Source organism: Convolutriloba macropyga, chromosome 9 (genome assembly GCF_964194025.1).
Source record: "Convolutriloba macropyga chromosome 9, txConMacr16.3, whole genome shotgun sequence".
Classification (NCBI taxonomy): Eukaryota; Metazoa; Xenacoelomorpha; order Acoela; family Convolutidae; genus Convolutriloba; species Convolutriloba macropyga.
The window spans coordinates 16,159,472-16,185,128 of NC_134476.1; the positions used below are offsets into that span (position 1 = coordinate 16,159,472).

Below are 25,657 nucleotides of genomic sequence, written 5' to 3' on the forward strand. Positions count from 1 at the left end.
CAGCACCCAGGATGAAGCGGCCGACAAAATCACAAAATCCAAAGATTGTTGCTTCTCACAACAGAACGAAAGTTGTCAACTTGATTGCTCTGTCAGGAATCCTTGTACAAACGGTGCTTGTGAGATAAAGAAAAGAAAACTTATTTTTATGGATAACACCTCACTTCGTGACATTATTAAACGCAATCCAGAGCTCAAATTCCGGTATATTGGATCTTTTCCAGCAGATTTTGTTCCAAATTTACTCAAATTCAGTTTTGCATTCATCAACACTTCCCCAAGGACTGTGGTTGGTGAACATTGGATAATGATTGGTCGCCTCAAAAGGAACTATTACTATGCGGATTCTCTAGCACGATCAGTCACACATTACAAATTTTTGAATAAAAAGTATCAGAAAATGATACACAGACAACTCCAAAAAATGCAAGACTTGTGTGGGTTCTACACTACTTATGCTGCATTTCATCTATTTAAATTTTTACAAACAAACTTGAACAATGTTCATGATGTGCAAGTACTAATTTTTATTAATAATTATATGTAAATTTGGTTACTGGAGTATACACTAAGCTGGTGGCTAATAAAGTCGACATTAGTTTTTAACATTTGTATCTTTTAGTCAGTAAGCTACGCAAATTTTTCACTTCTGTCGACTTTATTAACCAACTCGGCTAAATGTACCTCGGTTTTCAGTTATTTTGATAATTTTTTTATACCAATTTAATGTAATTGTTCGAGTGATTTTGTAGTTTGATGTGCATAATTTACACTGTGTCTGTTATTTATAACTTTTCCAATTCAACTTTTAAAAAAGCTGCCATTTTTAACCAATCAGAAGAAAGTATTTAGAAATTATTGAAAAAAAATATAAAATATTAAAAAATAACATACTTCTATTATTAATAGAGCGGATGCTTATTAGCTAATCCAGTAAGCGCTGATCGTTACTAGTCAAGTTATTGACACCGAGCAGCTACTATGACGTTATTTTAAACCCAAAAAAAGAAAAAAATCGCAAAAAATTCTGCAAAAATTCCGCATAAAATACCCTAGATCCTATTCCTAATCTTAATACATGTCAGCGTCTATAACTAATCTTAATACATGTCGGCGACTAGAATTATTCTTATATACATGGTGGCGGCTATGCCTAATCTTAATACAAGGCGGCTATACCTAATCTTAATACATAGCGGCTATACATAATCTTAATACATGGAGCCTATACCTAATCTTAATACATTAAGAACGCTAAACCTAACCTTAATACATGCAAATCTCAAAAAAGGGATGACGACCCTTCTCGGAAAACGCCGCTATACCCTATCTTAATACATGGGGGTCGTCACCCCCCCCCCCCCCCCCCCCGGGGAGTGTCGCTCACCCTATTATTACTCAAAATTAAGCGTCTTTAAAAAAAGCTACGAATTTGAAAATGACCTCTCAGAACAAAAATTGGTTTTCGAAGAAAAAACTTCTACTCAAATGCAGAAAGTCTTATTATTTAGGTGAAAAACGTCCTTGATTGACCCGACCATCAATCTCGAAAAAATGCCTCAAAAAAAGTTGAAAAAAAGACGTTGTGGACTGCTCATTACATTCAAGAAAAACATGCCTTGAACATATTCCACTAACAGTCGAACATTCCCAGTGTTTAACGATCCAATTTAAATTTAGGATAGGCGATAATATTTTTCTGTGCTGTGCATACAACACCTCGTATCCAAGTATTTTCCAATGAAAAATAAATGAAGTAAAACACTAAATTGAAAATTTTGGTATCAAGTTAAACAAAATTCAATGTAATAAGATTATTCTACTGGGCAACTTGAATTTATCTCGGAAAATCATCTTATCAATATCTTCACTTTTTGGCTACAAAAAGTAAAAAATGATTTTTTGGTTTTTTGAAACATTTTTGGTAATTTATAGAAAGATGAACTAGACGTCGTCATTGACAGGTGCGATTATAATCAGATTTTTCGAAAGGATCTCGGACAAAACGTTCAAAATTTGTCAGACAACAGGCAAACTTTAAGCAAAATCTCAATTTTCAGTACTTGACTTAAATAGCGCTTTCAAGAAGATGAACAAGAGTGCAATAAATTCTAGTACAATCCAAGAAACTTTTCTAGCCGTATTGTTAAAGTAATATCGATGAGTTGTTACGACAATGGTATAAATTTTGCTTTATAAATTAGACGAAAATATACCTGGGACAACCAAACATAGATGCCACTTGTCCCATTGCGTTTTAATTTCCATACAAATAGAGTCGAAAAATCTGAAAAAGTGAGTTAATATTACTTGAATTTATAAAAATAAAGCGTCTTTGAAAAAAAATTAATTACTAAGTTGAGAAAGACCTCTCAGAAAAAGAAAAATTGATTTTTGAAGAAAGAACTTCTACTCATATGCAGAAATTTTTAACATTATGATGAGAAACGCCCTTGACCCGACCGTCCATCCAGAAAGAACGCCTCAAAAGATTTTGAAAAAGCTGAACCTTTCAATGAATATCGATACAACAGATCGAGTTCCAGGGTATCTTAGCTCTCTTGTGTCTCGCAATGATAAAGTTACAAGATGCCAGTATATTTACAACCTTCAAATTTCTGTCACTAAAGCCAACTTCGGAAAAAGGTCTTTCAGCCATGCAATTCCGCATGAATGGAACAGACTGCCATTTGAATTGAAGCTAATACTAGATGAGCTTACTTACAGGAAGAAACTGAAAACATTTTTATTTTGATTGTTTTATATTGAAGCACTTCTTAGTAGTTAAATGGTGCCTAAACATATAGTAATACATAATAATAATAATAATTGGACCCGACAAAACACGGGTACTCGCTTTTGAAAAAAAGGCAAAACACTGTGCAAAGCACTAAAACTGTTTTTTTCAAATGTGTCTAAACAAAGTTTCCAAAACATTGGTGAAAAAGCAAAGTAATATCAATACTGAAGAAGCTAGCAAAGCTAACTTGCTACTGTCCCGTCATTCTCTTCTGTTGCTGCTCAAAAATTCTTGAAAAACTTTCTTTGATGAGTTTTATTGCTTCTCTTGATCAACATTTTGCTCAAGTCAAAACGGTTTCAAAATATGCGTTCTGCAACGCTACAGTTCATACATTTCCTGGCAAAGTATGCGAACAGAATAAACGAGAACCAATTAAATAATTGAGCAGTCTGTATATCGACTTTGCTAAAGCATTTGACAAAGTACTACAAAATCTGCTAATAACTTAGGTCTCTTGTGGCTGGAAGTAGTTTCCTAGAACCCATGAAACCATGTCTAAGCAGTGGCAAGCAATGTGGCGATAATTGAACCCTAAGAAATGTTACCAGTGGTGTTCCTCAACGTTCAATCCTCGGTCCCTCCAACAACAAATTTACCTGGATAGTGATATGCAGATGTGGCTACTGTAACCCCCTAAACAAGATGAAACAACTGAAGTCTTGCAAAATGGGTGAAACCTTCGATAGTGACTCAAAGTCCTGTTTTCAATATTATTATTATAGGTGAGATTTTCCCTTCATATAGGACGCTTACACAGAGTGCGCTATCCAATTTTTGCCGATTCTTAGGCCGGAGTTAGTTGGGATTCTATATCTCAAAGTAACAGAAGAGACACTCAGGCTTGGAAATTTTAAATGAAACACACTTTCGACCCCATGTGATTCGCCATCAAGGCACCATCGTCAATGTTTTAGCTTGTTTGGAACTCATTTTTGATCGGTTCATGTCCCCAAATAACGGAATAATACCATGACTCTATTTTATTTGAGGGAATAAGCTTTATTTTCGTCGAACCTTTTTTCGTATAGAGTCTAATGCTGAAGCGACTATCGAAACAACGAAACAAGGAGCGAAGAGAGGAATTCAAATGATTAGAAACTAGGCTGGCCTAGATGGACGTTATCCGTTTCAGAAGAACAAACGTTCTGTTGGATCCCTTTGTATATCAATATGTTGGGAACGTTCGAAGCATGTCGACGATTGCAATTTTTGGATCTATTCTGTTTCGGCCCCTTCTCCCAGCTTAGTGAGCATAAATTTTTTATGACCCCCAGGCGCACCTGCTATTTTCTTACATAGTAACGTGCTGTATAACAACATACTGGGGGTCATGAAAAACACTGGGGGTGGGGGGGGGGGAAACAGAATAGATTCCAAATTTTTTTGGAACTTTTGCTTGAATCACTATTCGAAGAAAAAGAAAGTACGTGGAATTTCATGTAAATCTCGAAAAAGATGGGGACGCTTGAGACTCTTTCTACTTCTACGGGGAAAATCTATTTTAAAAATATTTATGGATAGTTAATTTCCAACTTTTTAAGGGAGTAGAATGCCCGGAGCCGTTGCTGTTGTTGTGAAATCGGCCCGAGGGCTGCCGATTATGGACAGACGTAGTGAGCTTACTGATGCCTTCGTTGAAATTAGATTTGCTGGTAAATCCATTGTTCTGATCTCTTCTGTTTCGCCCCTTTGGAAGCTGATGTAGCTAGCAATTTTTTATGTAGGAAAACAAATAAAAATAGAGGTATATACCCACTGAGCCGGGGGGGGGGGGGCAGATTAAATGCCATTTTCAATTGCCTGTGCTTTCCCTACTCAGTCAACTATTTTCTATAACTTAATTATCTTCCTGAACGAAAAAACGGTTAGTCTACGTTCAGAAACGGTTCTTTGTGGATGTATAACTTGTCTGGGATACTCCAAGCTCTACGTGAACAAGAATAAATAGCCGTCTGTAAGTTTACGAACAAGGAAAGAAGTTTGAACATGACATGATCGTCACAACTTGTTTAGGTGAAGTACGGAAAACGCCTGTATGTCATCGGTCCCTGAACCCAGCGTGGGGAGAGCCTCCAGGCTGTGGTATTGAGTTTAGTTTCAATTTCAGCGAAGACGAACAGCTATACGATGAACTATTGCTGCTGCGTGTTATGGACCACGATACATACAGTGGTAAGATGCTCATACAAAACTTCATTCAATTAACTTATCAACAGAAACAGCGTCATTTGCATAGAGGGAGCTGTGATAAGTAAAAGATTTATGTGAAAAAATTTAATGCCAAGTAATATAATAATCCTTGTAGAAAACTTGAGGGACAGAAATATTTGTTTACAGCTCACGATGCAATCGGAAGGGTGGACATAGACCTAAGTATGTTCCTGTTTGCCAGCTCAACTCCGAAAGAGATTTGTGGATTTTTCCCGATCTTTGATACGATGCATGGTATTCGAGGTGAACTGGAACTGGAAATTAACGTGAACTTAATTCCCACCACTAACAGCACCACTGACGTCGTGTTTTTCGCCTCTACTTCTGGTAAGCGGCTCGCTTTTAGTTGCTTGATTACATCTCTGATTGTATGAAATTGCATACTAGATTGTATATGCTTTCAGGCAGAATCTTAATTTTCGCAAAATATCCCTTACTTCGAACACTGTGTGGATAAGTAATTGAAAATTTTCCATGATATTATAGTGCAATCTCTTTGTTTTAGTACCTCCGAATTTCAAACTGGTGACATTGTTCGGATTAGTGGACGAACTGGTGGTAAATGAAGATCCAGAGTTCCAGCTGATTGACAAATTGAGAACTTCTCGCACCAGCAACGAAGTGAGAGTGAAAGTTTTCTCTCAATTATCAGCCCAAGTGAGGCGAAAATTGGCTATGAAGTCTTTGGACCTGGGAGCTAATGCTGTGTTGGGGTACCAGCAGTTCTTCGACATTGAAGGTATTTGCTTCGCTTTTAACTTCGAGTTTCTTCCTAGGATTTACTTCAAGCTTGTGTAGCCCTTTAAAGAACGGCTTTCAGTGACGGTGTGGAACAGCGCTTTCTTTCATGTACGAACTTTGAAGCGATTAGTGTAACCATGTTGGTCTCTTTTTGTGCAAAACTTTCACCTGACCGTTTTTGGGCCTTTCTTCTATAACATTCTTTGACTTATTAAGTGATTTTTTCTCACGTTAGTTCTTCATTTTTGTGTTGTCTAAGTTGTTCTTGTTCTGAAATTGGGTTCAATGCTAAAAGCGACTGTGAGTGAAAGGAAATCAAAGCCATTTTGGTTAGCTGAGTGGGTAAGATGATTGCCAGGTTCAAGCCCTTGCGAACTTTTTGTTAAGTCAATTAAAATTCTTTGAACCAAATTATTATAGCAAGAACCACAATTATTATAGCAAACTTAACAACCTTTGATTGACCTTTATAAATTGAAAAATTTAAAAACCATTAGTAATTTTCAATTTGAGAAATAATCATTACTCCTCGCTATCAAAATGACTTTTATGTTTACTTTCGTTTCAAGGAGATCATATCATCTGAGAGTTTGTCACCCTAATCCAAGTTTATTTGATAGAAGCTAACAGAAGCGACTAAAGATTTTTAAAAATCAGCGATTAATAAAGAGATCCATCATTTTCAGTTCTTTAGTTTTTTGAGACGGCAGGTCTGCGAGGCTATCGCGACTATTTTCTGACAATCTGTCATCTATTTGGCTCGAGTTGAGATTTTGAATGACATCATGATTTCGAGGTGAGATGTATTTTTTTTTCATCTTCCTCTGTTTTGTACTGTTTTTGACTTAACATTTTCTCCAGTGCAACTTCACCACAAGAAGTTTAGAGAATGTAAGTTCTGCGTTTTTGTTTTGGATACTTAAGATTATTAATCTGTTTGGCTTTAAAGGGTTAACAAGGTTGCTCTTAGTGAAAGGGTTCGTTTTTGTGTTGTTTTTAGCGCAAAATGTTGATTCTATTTATTTAATCTTTGTTTTAATGATTTTTGTTAGCTTGAAGTTTTATAAACACCATAATGTCGGCAAAAAGCTTTTGGCGATATACTTAAAATTTTTACCGACTTCTTGTTTTCCGGGACAGGTTTGTGTTATTTTTGTGTCCTCTCATGAAGCAGGCTAAGAATTAAATCTAGCCAACACCGATTGTTCGAGTGCTATTCGTCCAATTTTAAGTTGGTTTTTGCTTAATAGCCGGCTCAGCTTCTCAGCCGGCTGTTATAGCGCTTCTATTTTTTTTAAAGTTTGTCGAATAAAATTCTTTTCGCTCCTTAGCTCACCCTAGCTCACAGCTTGTTCAACATTTTGCGTGAAATACTTTTTGACTTCTCTAGGCTAGTTTCACTCTTCTCTCATTCTGCTCAAAGTGCTTTTAGACAGCAGTTGCTCAGCAAAGTAATTCAAAACGAACAGTCAGTATTAAAAAACGAAATCAGAAATAGAAACGGGTTAAACCCGTAAAGTCGTATTTTAGAGCCCCGTTACTCAAACTTTGTTCTTAGTTACCATCTCTAATGCTTATTGGCATTGATACTAGCCCCTGTGTCGTCTCGCTACGAAACAAGAGTTTGTTCAGCTCCAAATTCTCATCAAAATAGTTCGCGCTTTAAGATTGTTTGTGTACAAAAATCATTTTTTTGTTTTCTTTCAATCCCAATCTTGGTTATGGGAATCAACGGCGGCTATTTTTCGGCAATCTGCCGGGTATGTTTTTTTGGAATCTTTTGGTCATTAAATAAATACTTCAGAACTTATTTGTTATAAAGTTGAGGGGCAAAAGAACGTCGTTAGATGACTATATGGTTGCGGGTTTTGGAAATTTTTTGAATACATCTTTCTAAGTATTCATATCTTCCGTTTTTTCTTTTAACTAACAGAAGCCCAAAATATCTAGAGAAGTTTGAAAAGCTAGCCCTTGATCAGCCTGTCTGTTAAAATGACATCTAATAGCTTCTGGAAACTGGGCCACCTTTAGTTAATCATAATTAAATGAAAAACAAGCGTAGTTAAAAATACTTTACAAGATACTTTATTGTATGATACTTTTGTTTTCGATCAGTTGTAGTTTTTTAAATTAACTTGGGTAATTCAAAACTTTTTGTGAAAAATTATTTTTCCTTATATTAGGTGACACTGGAGTGGTAGTGCGTGGTTTCGGTACTGCAGTCTTCATGATTCCAGCCGAATTACCTGGTCTCAAATCAGCCGAGATGATTTTGAGTCTTTCGTCTAGTCAGCAAAGTGCTCAATCAGCATTCTCGGGATCGAATTTGAACCCGTTAACCCATCAGATTAGCATGTCTGGTGTCAGTCCGGATCCAAATGCTGGTGCTGCTTTGGAAGATTGCTTCCCAAGTAAATTTGGTAAGCATGGCTTTCAGCTGTCATGATAATTGAGGATTACTTTTTGCGGTTAATGACCACGCTTCAATTGACATGGTTGGTTAGGTGACCCAAAGCGTCATCCGTGATAGGTTCTTTCTGTACCGAAATGAAATATTCTAACATCAACGGCGAGTTAAAAACTTCCATATTACGCATATTTGAGCACTCTGCAAAAATGGAAAATTTGTTAGTTTTTTTAAATTGGATAACATGTAGAGAGTTATCTGTAATCTGGGGAATGATTAAAAACCATTAATAATTTTATTAAAAACCATTAATAATATTAAAAATCATTAATAATTTTAAAATTTGAGAAATAATCATTGCTTCTCAAGAAATTGTGCAACTGTAGCACAACTGATGCAACTTAACGCGAATGTGGCTTTATAGCCTCACAAACGTGCTTTTTACCTTTCAGATGGGCGAATTTACAAACATGTTGTGGAGTATCCCTTCTTCACTTTAAGGACATTTGAGCATGGAGGAAGTAGTGGGGCTGCGGATCCAACCAGTTTCATTACTGCAGTGGGTGGTCTGGTCTGTGCCAGATCAGTGAAGCTCCTAGACCGGATGGAGGATCCGGAGAAGAGTTTGATGAGAGATAATTGGTGGCTCGAATTAAGGTAAATATTTTGATGCATGCTCCTTTACATGTACCACGAAGCTTTAAATGTTAATTAATTAAAATCTTAATGCTGATTATTTTTGTGATCTTTTTATCGCTCTCAAATGGAATCATATCAACTTTTTGGATGCTACTGTTTTTTCAGAGATTCTTCAGTCCGATCAATTTGGACTTGTACTTGAATGTTTTCGCTTATGAAGGGATTTTTTACGAGCTCTCAAACGAAGTTTATCCCAATTTCATTAGGTCTGTGGTCTTCTTTTATGCGATTTTATGCTTGGCTGATATTCGTCTGACCTTTTTGACTTTCGGTCCTCTAAAAGGGGATAAACAGGTAACACCCGGAGTATTAAGTTCTTAGAGTCTTTCGGCTTAATAGACCAAGTATGAGATTAATCGACTACATCAATTCCCCCCCCCCCCCCCCTCGCCTTCACTCCACGCACCCTCAATTAAGTTAAAGCTAGCCTTCGTAAACCGTAGCTAGCTGCAGACGAAGCCAACTGCTCGCCAGTCGTTTGAGAGCACTTCGCCTGAAGTTATTCGGTTATGTTTAATAGCCGCGTCAGCAATTCGAGACGGCTATTATTGCGCTCCTGTTTTTTTTTAAATCGTCTAACAGATTTTTCGTTTCGTCTTACCCTGACTTTCATGTCTTTGATGACTTTTCATGACTTTGAGCTTTCAAAACGGGATAAACAGGTAAAGCTCATCGGGCGTCAAGTTTCATTAGAGGCCCTTAGCCGCGTTTGGTAGTCCTTCAAGTACTTAGAGTGGAGAAGTTACTGGAACTTACCTCACTTAAAAAATGACTTTTGAAATCACTTAATTTACTAGTTAATAGCCGCCCTCAGCTTCTCAGCCGGCTATTATAGCGCTCCTATTTTTTACAATTCAAAGAATTTGAATTGTATTGGGGCGCTGTCTTTTTTTTACGACTCGAAGAGGAGTATTGGTTTTCTCTCGGTTTTTTTTACAGGAAGTAGATTTGTCCACGCGGCATTTTGACCTAAAAGCGAAAGTGAGAGAAGCTGTCTTGGTGAACAAATTTTCGCTAAGCGAGAGAAGTTTCTTGATCATGCGCTGCGTTTAGTGAATGACTTTTTGACTTTGAAAAGTAGTTTTTGACTGAATTGCACATATAGATGACCGTTTTTAGCCGTGTTTTCGTGTTAGTGGCCCATTTTTTTGCTTTTAATTTGGTTTCTTGTAGAAAAATTTTTTTCGATACTATATTGAAATTTCAACCTCGGAAACTGATACCACAGTGTTTTGCAGAGCCTGAAAATGCGTTTCAAGTTGAAAATTGGCACATAATTCTTGATTTTTTAGTTAATTTTTGGCTTTTTTTATTAATTTCTTCATTTTTGGATCTTTTAACCGTCTCTGTGTCAAAAGTCAGATAATATGGCAACTTCTCTTTGATATTTCCTACACTCAACGCTTCTTTCTACCTTGATGTAATTTTGTTTCATAAAATTGTACATGCTAATCCGATTTTGGTAGTTTTTTCCGATTTTCGTCAGTTTTTCGTTTGTTTTTTAGTTGTAATTGCTAGAAATAGTTTTTTTGTGCAACATGATGGACTGTAATTTCGTTTCAATAAAAATTCAATCTTTTTTGGGTTTAAGTTTTGAAAAAACAGTTAAAACTTTTTCATAAATGCAGTCTTAACTTTGTCTTAACTTAAAGTTCTTCGACCATTTTTTTGCAAAATGTTTCAATGTTTTGTATTTATGAATTCTGCTTTTTCCTATTTTTTGTTCTCTTCAGGAGGATAGATCTTTGTATCGGATGACTAGTTATCTTTTCTATGTCTTGAATGCTTAACAATGAAATTTATTCGTTTCTCTTGAATTTTTTAAATTGATTTTCAACTTTCAAAAATCAAGAGTGTCTTTTTGTTACGGTGTTCCTTACATTGTGCCCATATTTACATTCTAGTTAGTATAATTCTAGCTTTGTCCTCCTGGCACCTACATTTATTTTTGATATATTGATTTTTTCAGTTGTAAAAAATGAATGATTTCAGCTTTTTCTTAGATTTTCGTCATTTCTTTGGTTTGCAATTGATTTGCAATTGATTGATCGCTCTCAAATGGAATCATATCAACTTTTTGGATGCTACTGTTTTTTCAGAGATTCTTCAGTCCGATCAATTTGGACTTGTACTTGAATGTTTTCGCTTATGAAGGGATTTTTTACGAGCTCTCAAACGAAGTTTATCCCAATTTCATTAGGTCTGTGGTCTTTTATGCGATTTTATGCTTGGCTGATATTCGTCTGACCTTTTTGACTTTCGGTCCTCTAAAAGGGGATAAACAGGTAACACCCGGAGTATTAAGTTCTTAGAGTCTTTCGGCTTAATAGACCAAGTATGAGATTAATCGACTACATCAATTCCCCCCCCCCCCTCGCCTTCACTCCACGCACCCTCAATTAAGTTAAAGCTAGCCTTCGTAAACCGTAGCTAGCTGCAGACGAAGCCAACTGCTCGCCAGTCGTTTGAGAGCACTTCGCCTGAAGTTATTCGGTTATGTTTAATAGCCGCGTCAGCAATTCGAGACGGCTATTATTGCGCTCCTGTTTTTTTTTAAATCGTCTAACAGATTTTTCGTTTCGTCTTACCCTGACTTTCATGTCTTTGATGACTTTTCATGACTTTGAGCTTTCAAAACGGGATAAACAGGTAAAACTCATCGGGCGTCAAGTTTCATTAGAGGCCCTTAGCCGCGTTTGGTAGTCCTTCAAGTACTTAGAGTGGAGAAGTTACTGGAACTTACCTCACTTAAAAAATGACTTTTGAAATCACTTAATTTACTAGTTAATAGCCGCCCTCAGCTTCTCAGCCGGCTATTATAGCGCTCCTATTTTTTACAATTCAAAGAATTTGAATTGTATTGGGGCGCTGTCTTTTTTTTACGACTCGAAGAGGAGTATTGGTTTTCTCTCGGTTTTTTTTACAGGAAGTAGATTTGTCCACGCGGCATTTTGACCTAAAGGCGAAAGTGAGAGAAGCTGTCTTGGTGAACAAATTTTCGCTAAGCGAGAGAAGTTTCTTGATCATGCGCTGCGTTTAGTGAATGACTTTTTGACTTTGAAAAGTAGTTTTTGACTGAATTGCACATATAGATGACCGTTTTTAGCCGTGTTTTCGTGTTAGTGGCCCATTTTTTTGCTTTTAATTTGGTTTCTTGTAGAAAAATTTTTTCCGATACTATATTGAAATTTCAACCTCGGAAACTGATACCACAGTGTTTTGCAGAGCCTGAAAATGCGTTTCAAGTTGAAAATTGGCACATAATTCTTGATTTTTTAGTTAATTTTTGGCTTTTTTTATTAATTTCTTCATTTTTGGATCTTTTAACCGTCTCTGTGTCAAAAGTCAGATAATATGGCAACTTCTCTTTGATATTTCCTACACTCAACGCTTCTTTCTACCTTGATGTAATTTTGTTTCATAAAATTGTACATGCTAATCCGATTTTGGTAGTTTTTTCCGATCTTCGTCAGTTTTTCGTTTGTTTTTTAGTTGTAATTGCTAGAAATAGTTTTTTTGTGCAACATGATGGACTGTAATTTCGTTTCAATAAAAATTCAATCTTTTTTGGGTTTAAGTTTTGAAAAAACAGTTAAAACTTTTTCATAAATGCAGTCTTAACTTTGTCTTAACTTAAAGTTCTTCGACCATTTTTTTGCAAAATGTTTCAATGTTTTGTATTTATGAATTCTGCTTTTTCCTATTTTTTGTTCTCTTCAGGAGGATAGATCTTTGTATCGGATGACTAGTTATCTTTTCTATGTCTTGAATGCTTAACAATGAAATTTATTCGTTTCTCTTGAATTTTTTAAATTGATTTTCAACTTTCAAAAATCAAGAGTGTCTTTTTGTTACGGTGTTCCTTACATTGTGCCCATATTTACATTCTAGTTAGTATAATTCTAGCTTTGTCCTCCTGGCACCTACATTTATTTTTGATATATTGATTTTTTCAGTTGTAAAAAATGAATGATTTCAGCTTTTTCTTAGATTTTCGTCATTTCTTTGGTTTGCAATTGATTTCATTCAACATAAGGCAGTACTGAGAGTTTGATAGCAAGCTTTATCCGAAATTTTCACTTATGACTAATTAATACGGCTTTCTTCCGGCCTAGGCTTTAATTAAAACGATTTTTTGCCTTTGAATATTCTGCTGCTTATGTCTTTTCTATGATCAATTTTGTTTTTGATTTAGTATGAAATCATGTTGTCTAGCTTATGTACAAGAAGGAACAGATGTGTTTTGTTTTTTATTTTAATCGCAGTGACTAGAAGTGTAATTATAGGTGTTTTCTGATTCTTAAATTTGAGCTTTTTTTTGAAAAGATTTAACTTAGTTTCTAAGATTATTATCTGCCCTTTGCTTTCGCGATCTTTTTCAGATTAGAATAATGAATTATTTGAGGGCTATTGATAACCTTGTCATCTGTTTCAGACTATCAGGTTTTTGACCACATTAATTATTTTGGATTTTTTAACGTTACCAAACGTTTTCAGTAATATTAAATTTTGCTGCATTTTGTTTCTCTTGTTGACAGTGGTTTAAGTTTCACCAATTTTTAGAGCAGACCTGGGGAGGTAGTGAGTTAATGGTTTAATACAAAAGGTAGTGGCTTCCGTTGCAATTACGATTTTGAATTTCTGACGCTTCAAGTCGCTTCCGGAATTCTTCCGGCTATGTTTTTAAGATCTGTTCACACATTTTCATGATTTTTGAAGTCAAATTGTAGTGATTTTGGTCATGCCGAAACAGGAAGTGGATTGAAAAAGCGAGTAGTTTTGCGGCGTGAAATTTTTTCACTCTAAATTTAAAGTAGAGTGAGAAAACGGGGTTTGAACAAAAATTCGCTGTCTCGCTAGTGGTTTTTTGTTCACATGCGGCAATTTCACTTTGATTTTTACAGTTTTTTCAATTTTTTGGATCGGATTTTTTTCTAAATGGTTTTCCCAATCCATTCATAGTCCGTTCTTGGTCTAGTTTTCTGTTTAGTCAATGAAAATTTTTAGAATTGTACGTCAGGACTTGTCCTGCTATGTTTTTTTACTTCGTCGAATAAAAAAATGTTTCGCTTTACCTCATTTTGCCGCTTTTTCAACATTTTGCGTGATATCTTTTTGACTTCTCTAGGCTAGTTTCTCTCTTCTCTCATTCTGCTAAAAGTGATTTTGAACATCAGTTGCTCAGCGCCCGGGGCTGATTGAGTCATGTATAAAAAGTCAGTATAAAAAATTGAAGTCAGTATAAAAAATTGAAGTCAGAAGTAGAAACGGGATAAACCCATAAAGCCCAATTTTAGATGCCCGCTATTTGAACGTCGTTCCTATAAGGCTTAGTTACCATCTCTAATGCTTATTGGTATTGATAGTAGCCCCTGTAGCCTCTCTCTAAGAAACAGAAGTACGTTATGTTCAGCTACGAAATGCCATCAAAATAAATCGGACTTAAAAAATGTTTTTGTACAAAAATCTTTTTTTTCAATATCTTCTATTCTTTCAATCCCAATCATGCTTATTGGAATCAACCGCTGCTATATTCCGGCAATAGTGTGCATCTAAGTATTGCCAAACGTATTTTCCCTAATTCTTGAGTATTAGTCTTAAGTTTATGGTTTCGAATTTTATTTTTGAAAAGGTTCCCTTAGGGCTTTTTCCTTATAGAGCGTATGTGTCTCATAAAAATGAAAGACCGGATCTAACCCAAAAAGTCTAGTTGTCTATTAAAGGACTGGTGGTCAATCTGTCTATCTTTTTTTAGTTGCTTCAAATCCATGGTAGGCCTCAAGCGTGTCTGGTGGCTATTTTCCGGCAATCTGCCGGCTATGTTTTGTGTTCTATATCGTTCAAATTAAATGCTGATAGAACGTGAACCTAGTCTTGTAAGCTAATTGACGCTTACAATTTATCACCACTAAGAGTTTAAACAAAATTATTCGAAGCTTTTGTCTTTCATAGACTTGATTCAACTAAATGAACCATAATAAACTTTCCTGTATGTCGTTCAAGGAACGAGATCAAGTCGCACATGGAAGCCTTCTCGTGCAACTGTGTGGTAGGATACTGTGAATTCACAACTATGTACGAGGACCTGATGGTCTTGTCAGCTATCGGAACCGCGGCCAACCTGGACCCTTCGTTCATGCCTCAGAGGTCCAATTTGGGATACTCCTCATTGTCCATTGATCATCCCTCGGAAAGCTCAGAGCAGGTCAGAGACCAAATTTGACAGCTGCAGTTGTATGTTTTAATAGCTGCAGTTTTTGTGCTCAAATAACGTTATTAATTGCTCTCAAACGAAGTTTGTAGCAATTATATTAGTTCTGTCGGTCTTTTTTATGCGATTTTTCGCTTGACCCCCCACCCCAGTGTTGCCTTCCAATCAGCCCCGGGCGCAAATCCCCCCCCTTTCCCATGGCTAGCTACTGACGAACAACCGCTTGCTAAAAACGCAAATTTATACTATTTTGCATTTTTTTCAAGCTTTTTGAAAATTTTTGACATTTTTTAATTTTTATCAGACCTAGGTGTCAAGGAACCTTCTTTAGGTTTTAAAATAGGTTACTGCGTAGTTTCTAGTGGTAATGTAATGGTTTCAACATTTTACCATCACGAATTTTAGCATTTTTTTTTGACAGAACGTGCAATTTTTTCAAATTTTTTGACATTTTTTTCATTATTCAGGTCTTTCTAGACCCAGGGACCAGAAAACATCCTATGGGGTTTGATAATAAGTTACTGACAAATTTTTAATGATAACTTTTTAATGTCACAAATTTTAGCAATTTTTTGATAAAACTTGCTTTTTTTCAAGTTTTTTTGAATTTTGTCCATTTTTTAAGATTTTTTTTAGCCTTAAGAGCCAAGTAACATCCTCTAGTGTTTCAAAATAGGTTTCTGAATTGTTTTTAGATTAAATGGAATGTCTTGCAATATTTAAACATTACGAATTTTAGCATATTTTTGATATTTTTTTGCCATTTTTGCCAATTTTTTTTAACTTTGTCATTATTCAGATTTTTTGAGACTCAAGGGTCAAAAAAGCCTCCGTTAGGGTTTGATAATAAGTTATTTAAATTTTTTGTTGCTCATGTATTAATTTTCAATTTTTTAATATCAAGTTTTAGCAATTTTGAAGTTTTCTGAAATTTTTTGTCATTTTGATAGGTTTCTTTAGCCTCAAGAGCCACGGAAGTTCCTCTAGGGTTTAATAATATCTTACTGCACAGTTTAGATGTAATGGAATCTACTTCAAGTTTTTAATCTCACGAAGTTAAGCAATTTTTTTTTAATTTTTTGCAATTTTGTGTTGTTTTCGAATTTTTTTCCGGCAACAGAGGCCCTGGGTCCTCCTCCAAGGTTTGATAATAAGCTGCTGCATAGTTTCTAGAGTTAATGGGATTATGATCAACATTTTTTATGAGTCCAGTTTAAGCAATATTTATAAACTTAAAACTTGTAGTTTTAAAGTAATAAAATTTAAACTTTTCAAATTTTTGGAAAATTTGTTTGTTCCAATCGTAAGGATCTTTATGAGCCAGTGAAACTATTTCAGGCTTGAAACAGGGATACTGGATTGTCTCTTGAGGCAATGAAATGGTTCTTAAGATATTATGTCTTGAATTGTAGCAAGATTTGTTAAAATTTGCATTTTTTCAAATTTTTTCATTATTTTTTGTTCTTTTCTGAGTTTAACGACTATTACTGGCCAACGAAACTTTTCAAGTCTCGGAGATGGGTTACCTGACAGAACTTTTAAAACAAAAAATGGTTTTGATTTTTTTTATTGCGGAGTTCAAAACTCCGCAATAAAACTTTGCCTTTTAATTTTGCCTTTTTATTTAATTTTGCCTTTTTCAGTTTTTTTCTATATGATTTATTTGTTAACAAGGTTAGAAAACTAGAAGTTGCAGTGTCGAATCCAATAATGGAAGATATTCATGTCTCCTTCTCTCTTTTTTTGGGTTCCTTCTCTTTCTCGTTCACGTTTTATCTCTCTTTTTGTTGATTCCGCACTTCATCTGCTGTTATTTGGCGTAATGTCACCATCTCTGATCCTCATTAACAATGAGTTATAGTTGAAATGTTTTTTTAGCATAAATGATCTAACAGGCACTTTTAGGAAACAATTGTTAATTGTTCTCAAACGCAATTTGTAGCAAATATGTTAATCCTGTTTGTCTTTTTATGCAATTTTTCGCTCAGCCGATTTTTCGTCTGACTCAATTGACTTTCGTATACAGAAACGGGATAAAGAGGTAGCGCCCTGAGGACACTAAAACGTGGCTAGCTGTTGACAAAGCCAACCGCTCGCCGGTCGTTTGAGAGCAACTCGCCCGACGTTAGTCGGTTATGTTATTAAATTGTAGATAAATATGTATTTTACTGGCTTACGTGTGACCTTATCACTTCAAAGTGGTACGCAGGGAGCTATTTCTACACACGGGTCCTATTAATGTCAGGCGTTAACTGCTTTGTGCATTGTATTGATGTGCATAAAGTCTGTAACTAATTTGATATAGTTTTCTCGCTTTTTCCTGCGGAAATGAACCTCAGTTAAATAATTTTGGTCGAGTTAATTTAAGAATTCCACAACAAGACATCAATTATATAGACACACTATGTCAGCTAAGGACCAGCAACAGACATTTTCTCTCTTAGGCTGCCCTTCTGAAATAATAGTAACGTCATGATACAAAAAATAGTTTCTTTTTAACTAAAAAGCGAAAGAAAAACAATAAAAAATTTCAACTATAGCTGGAATTATCAATTTGTCACCAGAACTAATACATGTAAAATTTATTGCAGATAATGTTTAGATGTCTCCACGTTCGCCAATCCAGTACTCTGGAGGAGGTGCGTCGCCAGGGGATGCCAGCGGATGTGGCCCAGGAAACCCATTTGGATTCAGCTGCAGTACCCAGTCCAGCTCAAGTACTCGAAATGTTACTTCATTGATTGTCTAGGTTCCTTGATTGTCTCGAGCTAGCTAAAAAAAATTCAGTACCGCGATTATTCATTTAACATCGCCATCCAAAAATACAGCCGCAAAAAATTGTTGGTTTAATTTAATGAGCTGTCGATTTATGACAGGACCTTCATTTATTGTTCGGTATGGGGTGAAAGTCAATTTTGTAAAAATGCAGGTCTTCAAATCGAGGGTAACGCATGAGAAAGTTTGCAGAATATTTTTTTAAAGGTTTAGGTGATTTAATTTTTAATTATGGTCACATTAAGGAAATTAAGCTGTTAGTTTGGTAGTCGGCCCGCGCAAATGGAAATTGCGAATTTCTGACTAGGTCTGTTTTTCAGAATGTGGTCTATTGCACCTCCCGTACAACGACGCATCTCTCCCTTTCTCATCAGACACTCCAGTCTGCTGTCTTTGCAAATCGGCCAAAGTACATGATGTGCTGTTGAGTACATGTGAGCCCCCTCCCCCCTGTGACGTCATCGTGAGCGGCCCACCCATTGTGCTACATGCCAATGTAGTCAAGAAGAAAAAGAGGGGACATGGAGAAGCAGAGGCCATTGAGTTGAGGTAAGTTTGACAGTATAAAAGTTTTGGGATGTTTTTGATTATTGCCTACTCAGTTTAATAAATGCAATTTGTATGTGACCACCAAGAGCATGCACAATTTTTAAACCTAATCGTTTACTCTGTTTACGGCTACTTATAATTTACAATCGGGTGGTGAAACGTACTGGGGTAGGCAACAGCAAATTTCCAATTTATGGTAAATTGATCTCAACTAGAGTTTATCGCATTTATCGGCACTGTTGCTCTTTTCTAATGCAAGTTTTTGTCTATGGGACTTTTGTGATGACGCGTGACTTTTTAAAATTCTGCGAGAAAAAAATCCCTTTTTGTTCCGACCCCGCTCTGGGGGGAGGAACTATATACTCAAATGGTTTTTTAGACAATTTTGGCCGATCGATATAGTAATCGTAGAGAGCCCGTCATTAGTATCATTAGAAAGCCCGTCCAGCGTAGAATATGGAATTAAAAGGTTTTTTGAATTAAAAAGATTTTGTCGCAACCATTTCAACAATTGAGTGTTTTATTAGACGCTCAGCAATGTCTGGGCTGATCTTGATCTCACCATGAATCTTTATGATAAAAATTTTTTAGATTTTAATGGGGCGCGACCTTTTTTTCAAAAAATTTCCGCTAGGTAAATGTTTTTTAATAGCCGCACAGCGATAGCTGAGGCTATTATTGGCCTTCTCTTGGTTTTTTTATTTCGTCGTCGCAATTTTTGTTACGACCATATGACGTTAGAACCACTTCAAATCTGCTTTTTGTTCATCCGTTCATGCAATTTCAACTGAAATACGTGTGTGACGTCATTTTTCGCTCTTAGTGGAGCGAGTTTTTTTGTTGAATCGTGTGATTAAATTTTTGGTCACACTTGACTTACCTCACTCTCAAAAATGGCCCCCTCACTTTGAAATTGACTTTTATTTACTTTAATTCAAAGAGATAAGGTCAATTGTGTGTGTGTCACTCTAAACGAAGGTTATTTGAGAGCAACTAATAGAGGCAGCAAAAAAGTAAACAGATTTTTATTCAAAATGTAACATATCAGCCTTCAATGAAAAGACGAATTTTTTTGGTCTGTCTTTTTTACTGATTTTTAGACTGCAGATCTACAAAGCTATTGCGGCTATTTTCTGGCTATCTGCCAGCTATGTTTATGTATATTACGGACAAGAATTTCAAATCAGGGCTCAATTGATGACAGATACTGTTTTCAAAAAACGAAACTCAACGAGATTATATTATGATTTCAGAATTAACTCACGGTTTTTATGGCTCTGACCAATTGCATTCGTCAAAATTTTATGGACTTCTTGCTTTTTGTTTCCATTTCTTATGATTTTTGTTGTTAAGTGACTTAGCGTTCCCAATCAGAGGTCCAGTTTTTTTGAGAAGGTATAAAAGAACCTATAGATTTTTCAGTTGTTATCTAATGTCTTAAGTCTTTGAATGTATTTTTTTTGAGGAAATATCGGTGAATCTTTGAGCTTTGACTTTTTTTCTTTGAACTTTGAATTTTTTTCTTATTTCTCTCAACTTCGGTTGCAGTCTCAGTAAAAACAGGCGGAAATAGACTTACCGTGATGTATAAATTTATGTCGGTAACGATTTTTTTTTCTACTAATGGTTTCTTTATTTTGGTACTACGCGTCTATTTCTTTGGTACTACGCGTCTTCAATTTTTCTTTTCTTTTATCATAATTGCAAATTTTTTGAGTTCATTTTGTTTTCTTGTCGAAATACCACATTATTGACAATGAAGAAAAGCATTGTAACAAAAATGCACAACGTTGGAAGAAGGCGTATCTGGATATAATAGTCGTTTTGTTGAATAGTTTATGCTTTTTGGGCTGAGACAATTATCTCAAAAACTTTCTAGGTTTTTGATTTTGCACAAGTTTTTCTCTTTTTTCGTTCTTGTACGACATATACCCGATAACGATAGATATTATTTGCTTCCCCGAGACGCGTACCTCAACCGAGCTTAATATTTCAATTTATAGGTGTTTGTTTCAACGAATTTCAAATTAAAAAAGATTTGTTTCTTCTGTCTCCTTTTTGCTTTTGTTTTTGTCACCATGTAACTCCATCTCACTCATTAAGAGTCTGGATTACTTTTTGGATTCAAACATTTTTTCCGCACTTGGTTGTGCGTTGTGACTGATTGCTTCGACCATATAGTTTCGTAAAAGTTTCGAGGGTTCTATACTGTTCAATTTTTGGGTCTTTTTGTTGTCATGCCTAAGTTGTTCTTTTTTAAGGAAGACTCGTTGATGTTAAGATGAAGATAAAATGATTATTTTCACTTCTTGCAGGTAACATCTTATAATTATAGTCCCTGTACAAACAGTGTCATGTTGTAAAATTGTTTTAAACTTTGGCTTGTTTATGAATTTGCTTTTTTGTGGGCTCGTGACTTAGTCTCATTATTAACAGATCCAATTGGCTTTTTGAGGTGTTGAAATTTAATCCGTTGCTTTTTGTTGTAATTTTAAGTCTGTTTTTACTTTTTAAAACATCCGTTTTCAAAAACAATTTTGGGTTTTTGAGCTTTTGTTTTTTTAAATAGCTTTTCGGTCGATTTGTAGCGCAGTCTCTGTAAACACAGTTCGCAACCCGTTTCCATTGAGCTGTAATTCATAACCGTTTTGGCTTCAAACATTGGGTTCTCGGCTTTGTTACTATTGTTACTACGAGATTTCATAAAAATGTACATTTCAAAGGATTTTTGGTTTCTTTTTAAATTATTGCAATAACCGTTGGTACCATTGGCTTTGAAATTTTGCGCCATCGAACATTGAATAATGACATGTCTCAATTGCCTCCTATGTAGATATAAATGAACTTTTTATTGGTTTCAGTTGATATCTAATGACAATAATAACTGTGAAATTGTTTTCAAAAATGGAAAACTATTTTTGAACTTCGCACCTATTCGCTCTTCTTTGTCTACCTGTTAACCAGTCGCTTTGGAGACAGGTCCCATATCTTCTCTAATGAAGTGCTGGTTAAATTGTTTTGGATTTTAACTAATGCGAGTTTGATTTTGTTATGATTTTTTTATTATAGATTTGGTTATTATATTTTATAGATTTATTAGAGTTTTGGTCGTAAATAATTTTTGTTCGATTTTTATTTTTGTCCTTTCTAGTACTCCTATTATCAACAACTTACATCGGCCCTCTAGCGTGGCATTATCGTTTTTCATTGGTTGTTTATTCAACGATGTGTATGTTTTTAAAAGTTTTCCATCTCTTCATCATTTGGTAGCCAATGAAGTCAAGAATGTGGATGAGCGGGATCAGAACATTTTGTGCGTACGCACATTACCGAGCCTCGTTATAAAGAAATTCGAAGTTAATATAACCCAAAGTCTAAGGTGTGCTTATGGTAACTCTAACTTTGACTAATGAATTCAAATGTTGTCTTAGAGTGACCGGTGAGGTTAAAGCTCTAACCCTCTAGCTAGTTTTTTTCTCATTTCAGTGGCCTGCTGTCATTTTTGGAACACGAGGTGCAACAGCAATTGTTGAACAAACTGCAACTAGCTCATATGAACTCGTGTTGGGGGTTGCAGATCACTATCACTGTTACTGAGAATGCAGTGATTGGGTTGGCTGTGGGAACTGGACTACATTTGGCTGCTTTGCCATTTCCACAATTGGTCGATCTTCCACAGAAGGTAAAATTTGAAATGTATAATAAAGGTTGTTTTCCTTTTGTTGATGCTGCTGTATTTTACTGGCTGCTTTGCCAATGCTGTACCAAAATATGCTATGTAATTAGAGAACTGAGTGAGTTTTCGATACAATTAAAATTTATTATGAAGGTTATCGAACATGTGGGTTTCAAGAATTGCGATATAGCGAGGTTGGAAAGTTGCTTTGTTCTCAAAAATTTTAAATTAAATTCATTGTGAAAAAATCTCGGTCGACACTTGTCCCAGCGATGCTAATCGATATTGAATATTGGTCCCAGCTTGTTTTTTTTACTCTCGAATGGATTTGTATTGTATTGGCGCGCTGTTTTGTAAGATCTGTTCACACATTTTTCTACTGTTTTGTCAATAAGTTAAATTTGAGACCGCAAGTGCATTGAAGGGTGCCAAAATGGAATTGCTTTAAAGCGCGAATTTTTAAATCTGATTTTATTGTGAACTGAGAAAATGTTTACTACTTATTCACAAAAGATTTCCAGATTACAATGAATTGCTAGGTTGCAAAAGTCGGTAAAACATAAAACCCGCAAATTTTACAAATCAAAATTAATCAAGTCATCAATCAATCAAAACAAAATAAGGAAGTCAAGCTATATCAAGCTTGTGCTTGAACACTCCGGGCCGCGTGCATGAGGTAAAACTGAATACTCTTGTTGTATTTTACAATTTAAGATTTCGACAGTCAAGTTTACTATATTCTCCTATTGCTGATCCGTAATTTCAAGATTGTTTTGTAATGTCGAAGCTGTAAAGATCATATGTTGGCAAAATTGAGGCTTCCTGTTTATATATATATATATATATATATATATATATATATATGTGTGTGTGTGTGTGTGTAAACTTGTTGTACAATCTTCCGGGGCGACATATACACCGACTATACAAGTGAAAATTGGTGATCATACTTTAGCATCGAAGTTTCCATCTGTTGCGTTGTAATTATAATACTGTGTTGTTGAATGACAAGGATGTGTGAAAGTAGTTATTAGGCTTCATGGGAGCTGTGGAAGTTGAAGTTTTATCGATGGTTGTTGGCAGCATATACTGTAAACTCTGTTGATGTGAAGGCTGTCGATGAAACTATGTAGGTTAGGTTACGGAGACTGTAGCTTTTGTGAAACAGGCGTATAGGAAAAAAATAGCGAAAAACTGATGATGACTGTTGTCGTTGAGGGCAAAGAAACACTTCGAGCTGGATTCCGCGTAATTTCAGGGAAGTTAAGGCTTTAGGGAAGTTAAAATTTTCTTTTCGTTTTGCAGTTTCACCGCGTTGTTGACTTCATCATGTGCTCGATCGATTGCTTGAATTTGTGTCGAATTGAACATTTAATACGCTGAATTGGGACATGATTAATGCAGCTTTAAAACCATTGTGTTGTTTGAAATTTAAATTTTAATGGATAATTGTTTCAAGTATTTTGTAAAACTTTAGCTAACTTGACTGCGGGAATGTTCAGTACTCCAGTTGATGTCTTTAATTCAAAGGATCGTGCTCGTGCGTCTTTTCCATTGTTACTTCGCAATTCGACCCATTGGCCAAATACATCTCGGAGTAATTTCGTGTAGTAGCGAGACTAAGTCGCCTTCTTTCAATTGCTCTGATTCTGTTCTCCACTTTGTGCGGCTGATAAGATCTGATGTGTACTCCTTTTGCAAACGTTTCCAAAATTGATCCAGTAATGTTTGTGTGTAGGAGAAATCTTTTTAGTAAATGCTCGGCTGGTTGATGTCAACGGTGCTAGAGGGCTGTAAGGGCGTCTTAATAAGAATTGATTAGGAGTTAGTGCTTCTTCGTCGTTTGTGTCCATATTAAACCATCTTTGTCCGCCCAAGGTGCTCGTATTAAACCATCTTTGTCCAGGAAGGGAGTGTATTGTAATAACTTGTCCCGTTTGTCTAGTTTTTTTCCCTTTTCAAGGTATCTTATGCTTTCAAAAAAATTTTTGTGCTGCAATTGTCTCAAAAGATGGTGTCGTGCGTCGTCATAGCTCTTTATGACGGGTCGTTTTCGGAAGATATGGACTGCTTTCATCACTGTTTATGTTCTTCGCATAAGATTATTCCAACAAGAGAAATCTCTTATTGTCAATAATTGTATCTGCAGTTTCTGCACGAAAAACTTTCGTTGCTGTATATTGCTGATCTTTTTGGAAATTAGGGACATGATTTTCAAGAATTTTGGCGCTGACAGTCATTTTTCTTTCGAGTCTGTTAAGAATAGTCCTCTTGTTCCGTGATCTGCAGGGTTGATTTTACTGGGTACAAAATTCCATTGTTCTGACTGAGAGTTTGCTAAAAATTTTTGCAATTCTATTTGCTGACAAAAAGTTTTTGGTGCTTTGTTGATTTAATCCAGCCTAATGTGGCCATACTCAGTCCAGAATTTTGTCAAAGTGTACTGTCATTTCGCTTCGAACAAAGGAAGCAAGTTCTGCTCCCATAGCTGCGGCTTAAAGTTCTAACTTTGGGATGGTTGTTGTTTTAATTAGTGCAACTCTTACTTTGCTAAAAGCATATTGATTTGTTATTTCTTCTGCGCTGCTTGATCTGATGTATATTGTCGCTGCTATTGCAGTACTTGATACTCCGCAAAATATGAGAAGTTCATGCTTAGCATCTGGGTTAGGGATCAGACATCTGCTAATAAAAATTTCTGGCTTCCGTTCATATTTGTAGACCAATTGGTGCAAGCCGTGTTGGAACTCTCTTGTGATCTGATTATTCTAATTGTTACTTTGTTTTACTGTCAATTGAAGAATGCATCGTACTATAATAGAAAACGGCGTGATGATTCCAATTGGATCGAACAATGATGCGGCGAGTGACAACAATTGAAGTTGCTGCATGCTTTTGACATCCGGTTTTAAGTCTGGTCTTTTGAAGATGAAAATCTCTTCCCTTGCATTCCAAATTTGTCATAAATACGTTGCTCTGTTTCTGAGTCTGCATTTTCTCCAGTTATTTTCTTGACGGTTTTTGGGTCTTTACTAAAATTTTTTGTTAGCTTAAAGCCACCTCTTTTTTAACGTATCCTTAACTGTTATTGTTTTGACTAAAATATTACGTGTGTTATGATTGTAACCAATTACTCTTGCATAGTTTAATCCATATGGTGAAACTGTGATCTGTTTGCGGTTATCTGTGTTTGGTATCCATTGTTGTGTTGAACATGATTGTTGTGATAATTGTTAGCAGAATGGTTTTGAACCTGGGTGTTTGTTTGTTGAGGTTGTTACTGTTGGTTCCTTTGCTGTTGCTGAGTTGGTAAAAATGTCTGTGAACTGTTGAAATTAGTTCTGTGATTTGTTGAGTGATGACATCCGTTGCAGTTTTCAAAGCGACATCGGTAATGACTGTTACACTGTCCCTTTTGGGTGTTCGTTGAGACAATTTGGGCAAATTTTCAGTTGCCTTACTGTTTGTTGTCTTTCATTGAGATCTTTATTGAGGAATTGGTTGCCTTTTCCTAAATTGTGACTACATCCACATTGAGGGCATCTTCTGTTATTTTGCTGTTGGAAGAGTCTGTTTGATCTTCTA

The 25,657-nt window shown here is 35.7% G+C and overlaps 1 protein-coding gene across 1 annotated transcript in view; it reads left to right on the top strand.

The window, feature by feature from the left end:
* Window positions 1-3,210: 3,210 nt before the first annotated feature.
* Window positions 3,211-25,657, top strand: part of LOC142345639 (C2 domain-containing protein 5-like) — a 35,558-nt gene continuing 13,111 nt past the window's right edge. The window contains exons 1-11 of the mRNA XM_075397797.1: window positions 3,211-3,525; window positions 4,345-4,455; window positions 4,817-4,975; window positions 5,141-5,341; window positions 5,520-5,753; window positions 7,939-8,175; window positions 8,615-8,819; window positions 14,865-15,066; window positions 17,675-17,789; window positions 18,168-18,396; window positions 21,883-22,078. Coding sequence (XP_075253912.1) covers window positions 4,353-4,455; window positions 4,817-4,975; window positions 5,141-5,341; window positions 5,520-5,753; window positions 7,939-8,175; window positions 8,615-8,819; window positions 14,865-15,066; window positions 17,675-17,789; window positions 18,168-18,396; window positions 21,883-22,078 — 1,881 coding nt within the window. The 5' untranslated portion in view covers window positions 3,211-3,525; window positions 4,345-4,352. The remainder of the gene's footprint in view (window positions 3,526-4,344; window positions 4,456-4,816; window positions 4,976-5,140; window positions 5,342-5,519; window positions 5,754-7,938; window positions 8,176-8,614; window positions 8,820-14,864; window positions 15,067-17,674; window positions 17,790-18,167; window positions 18,397-21,882; window positions 22,079-25,657) is intronic.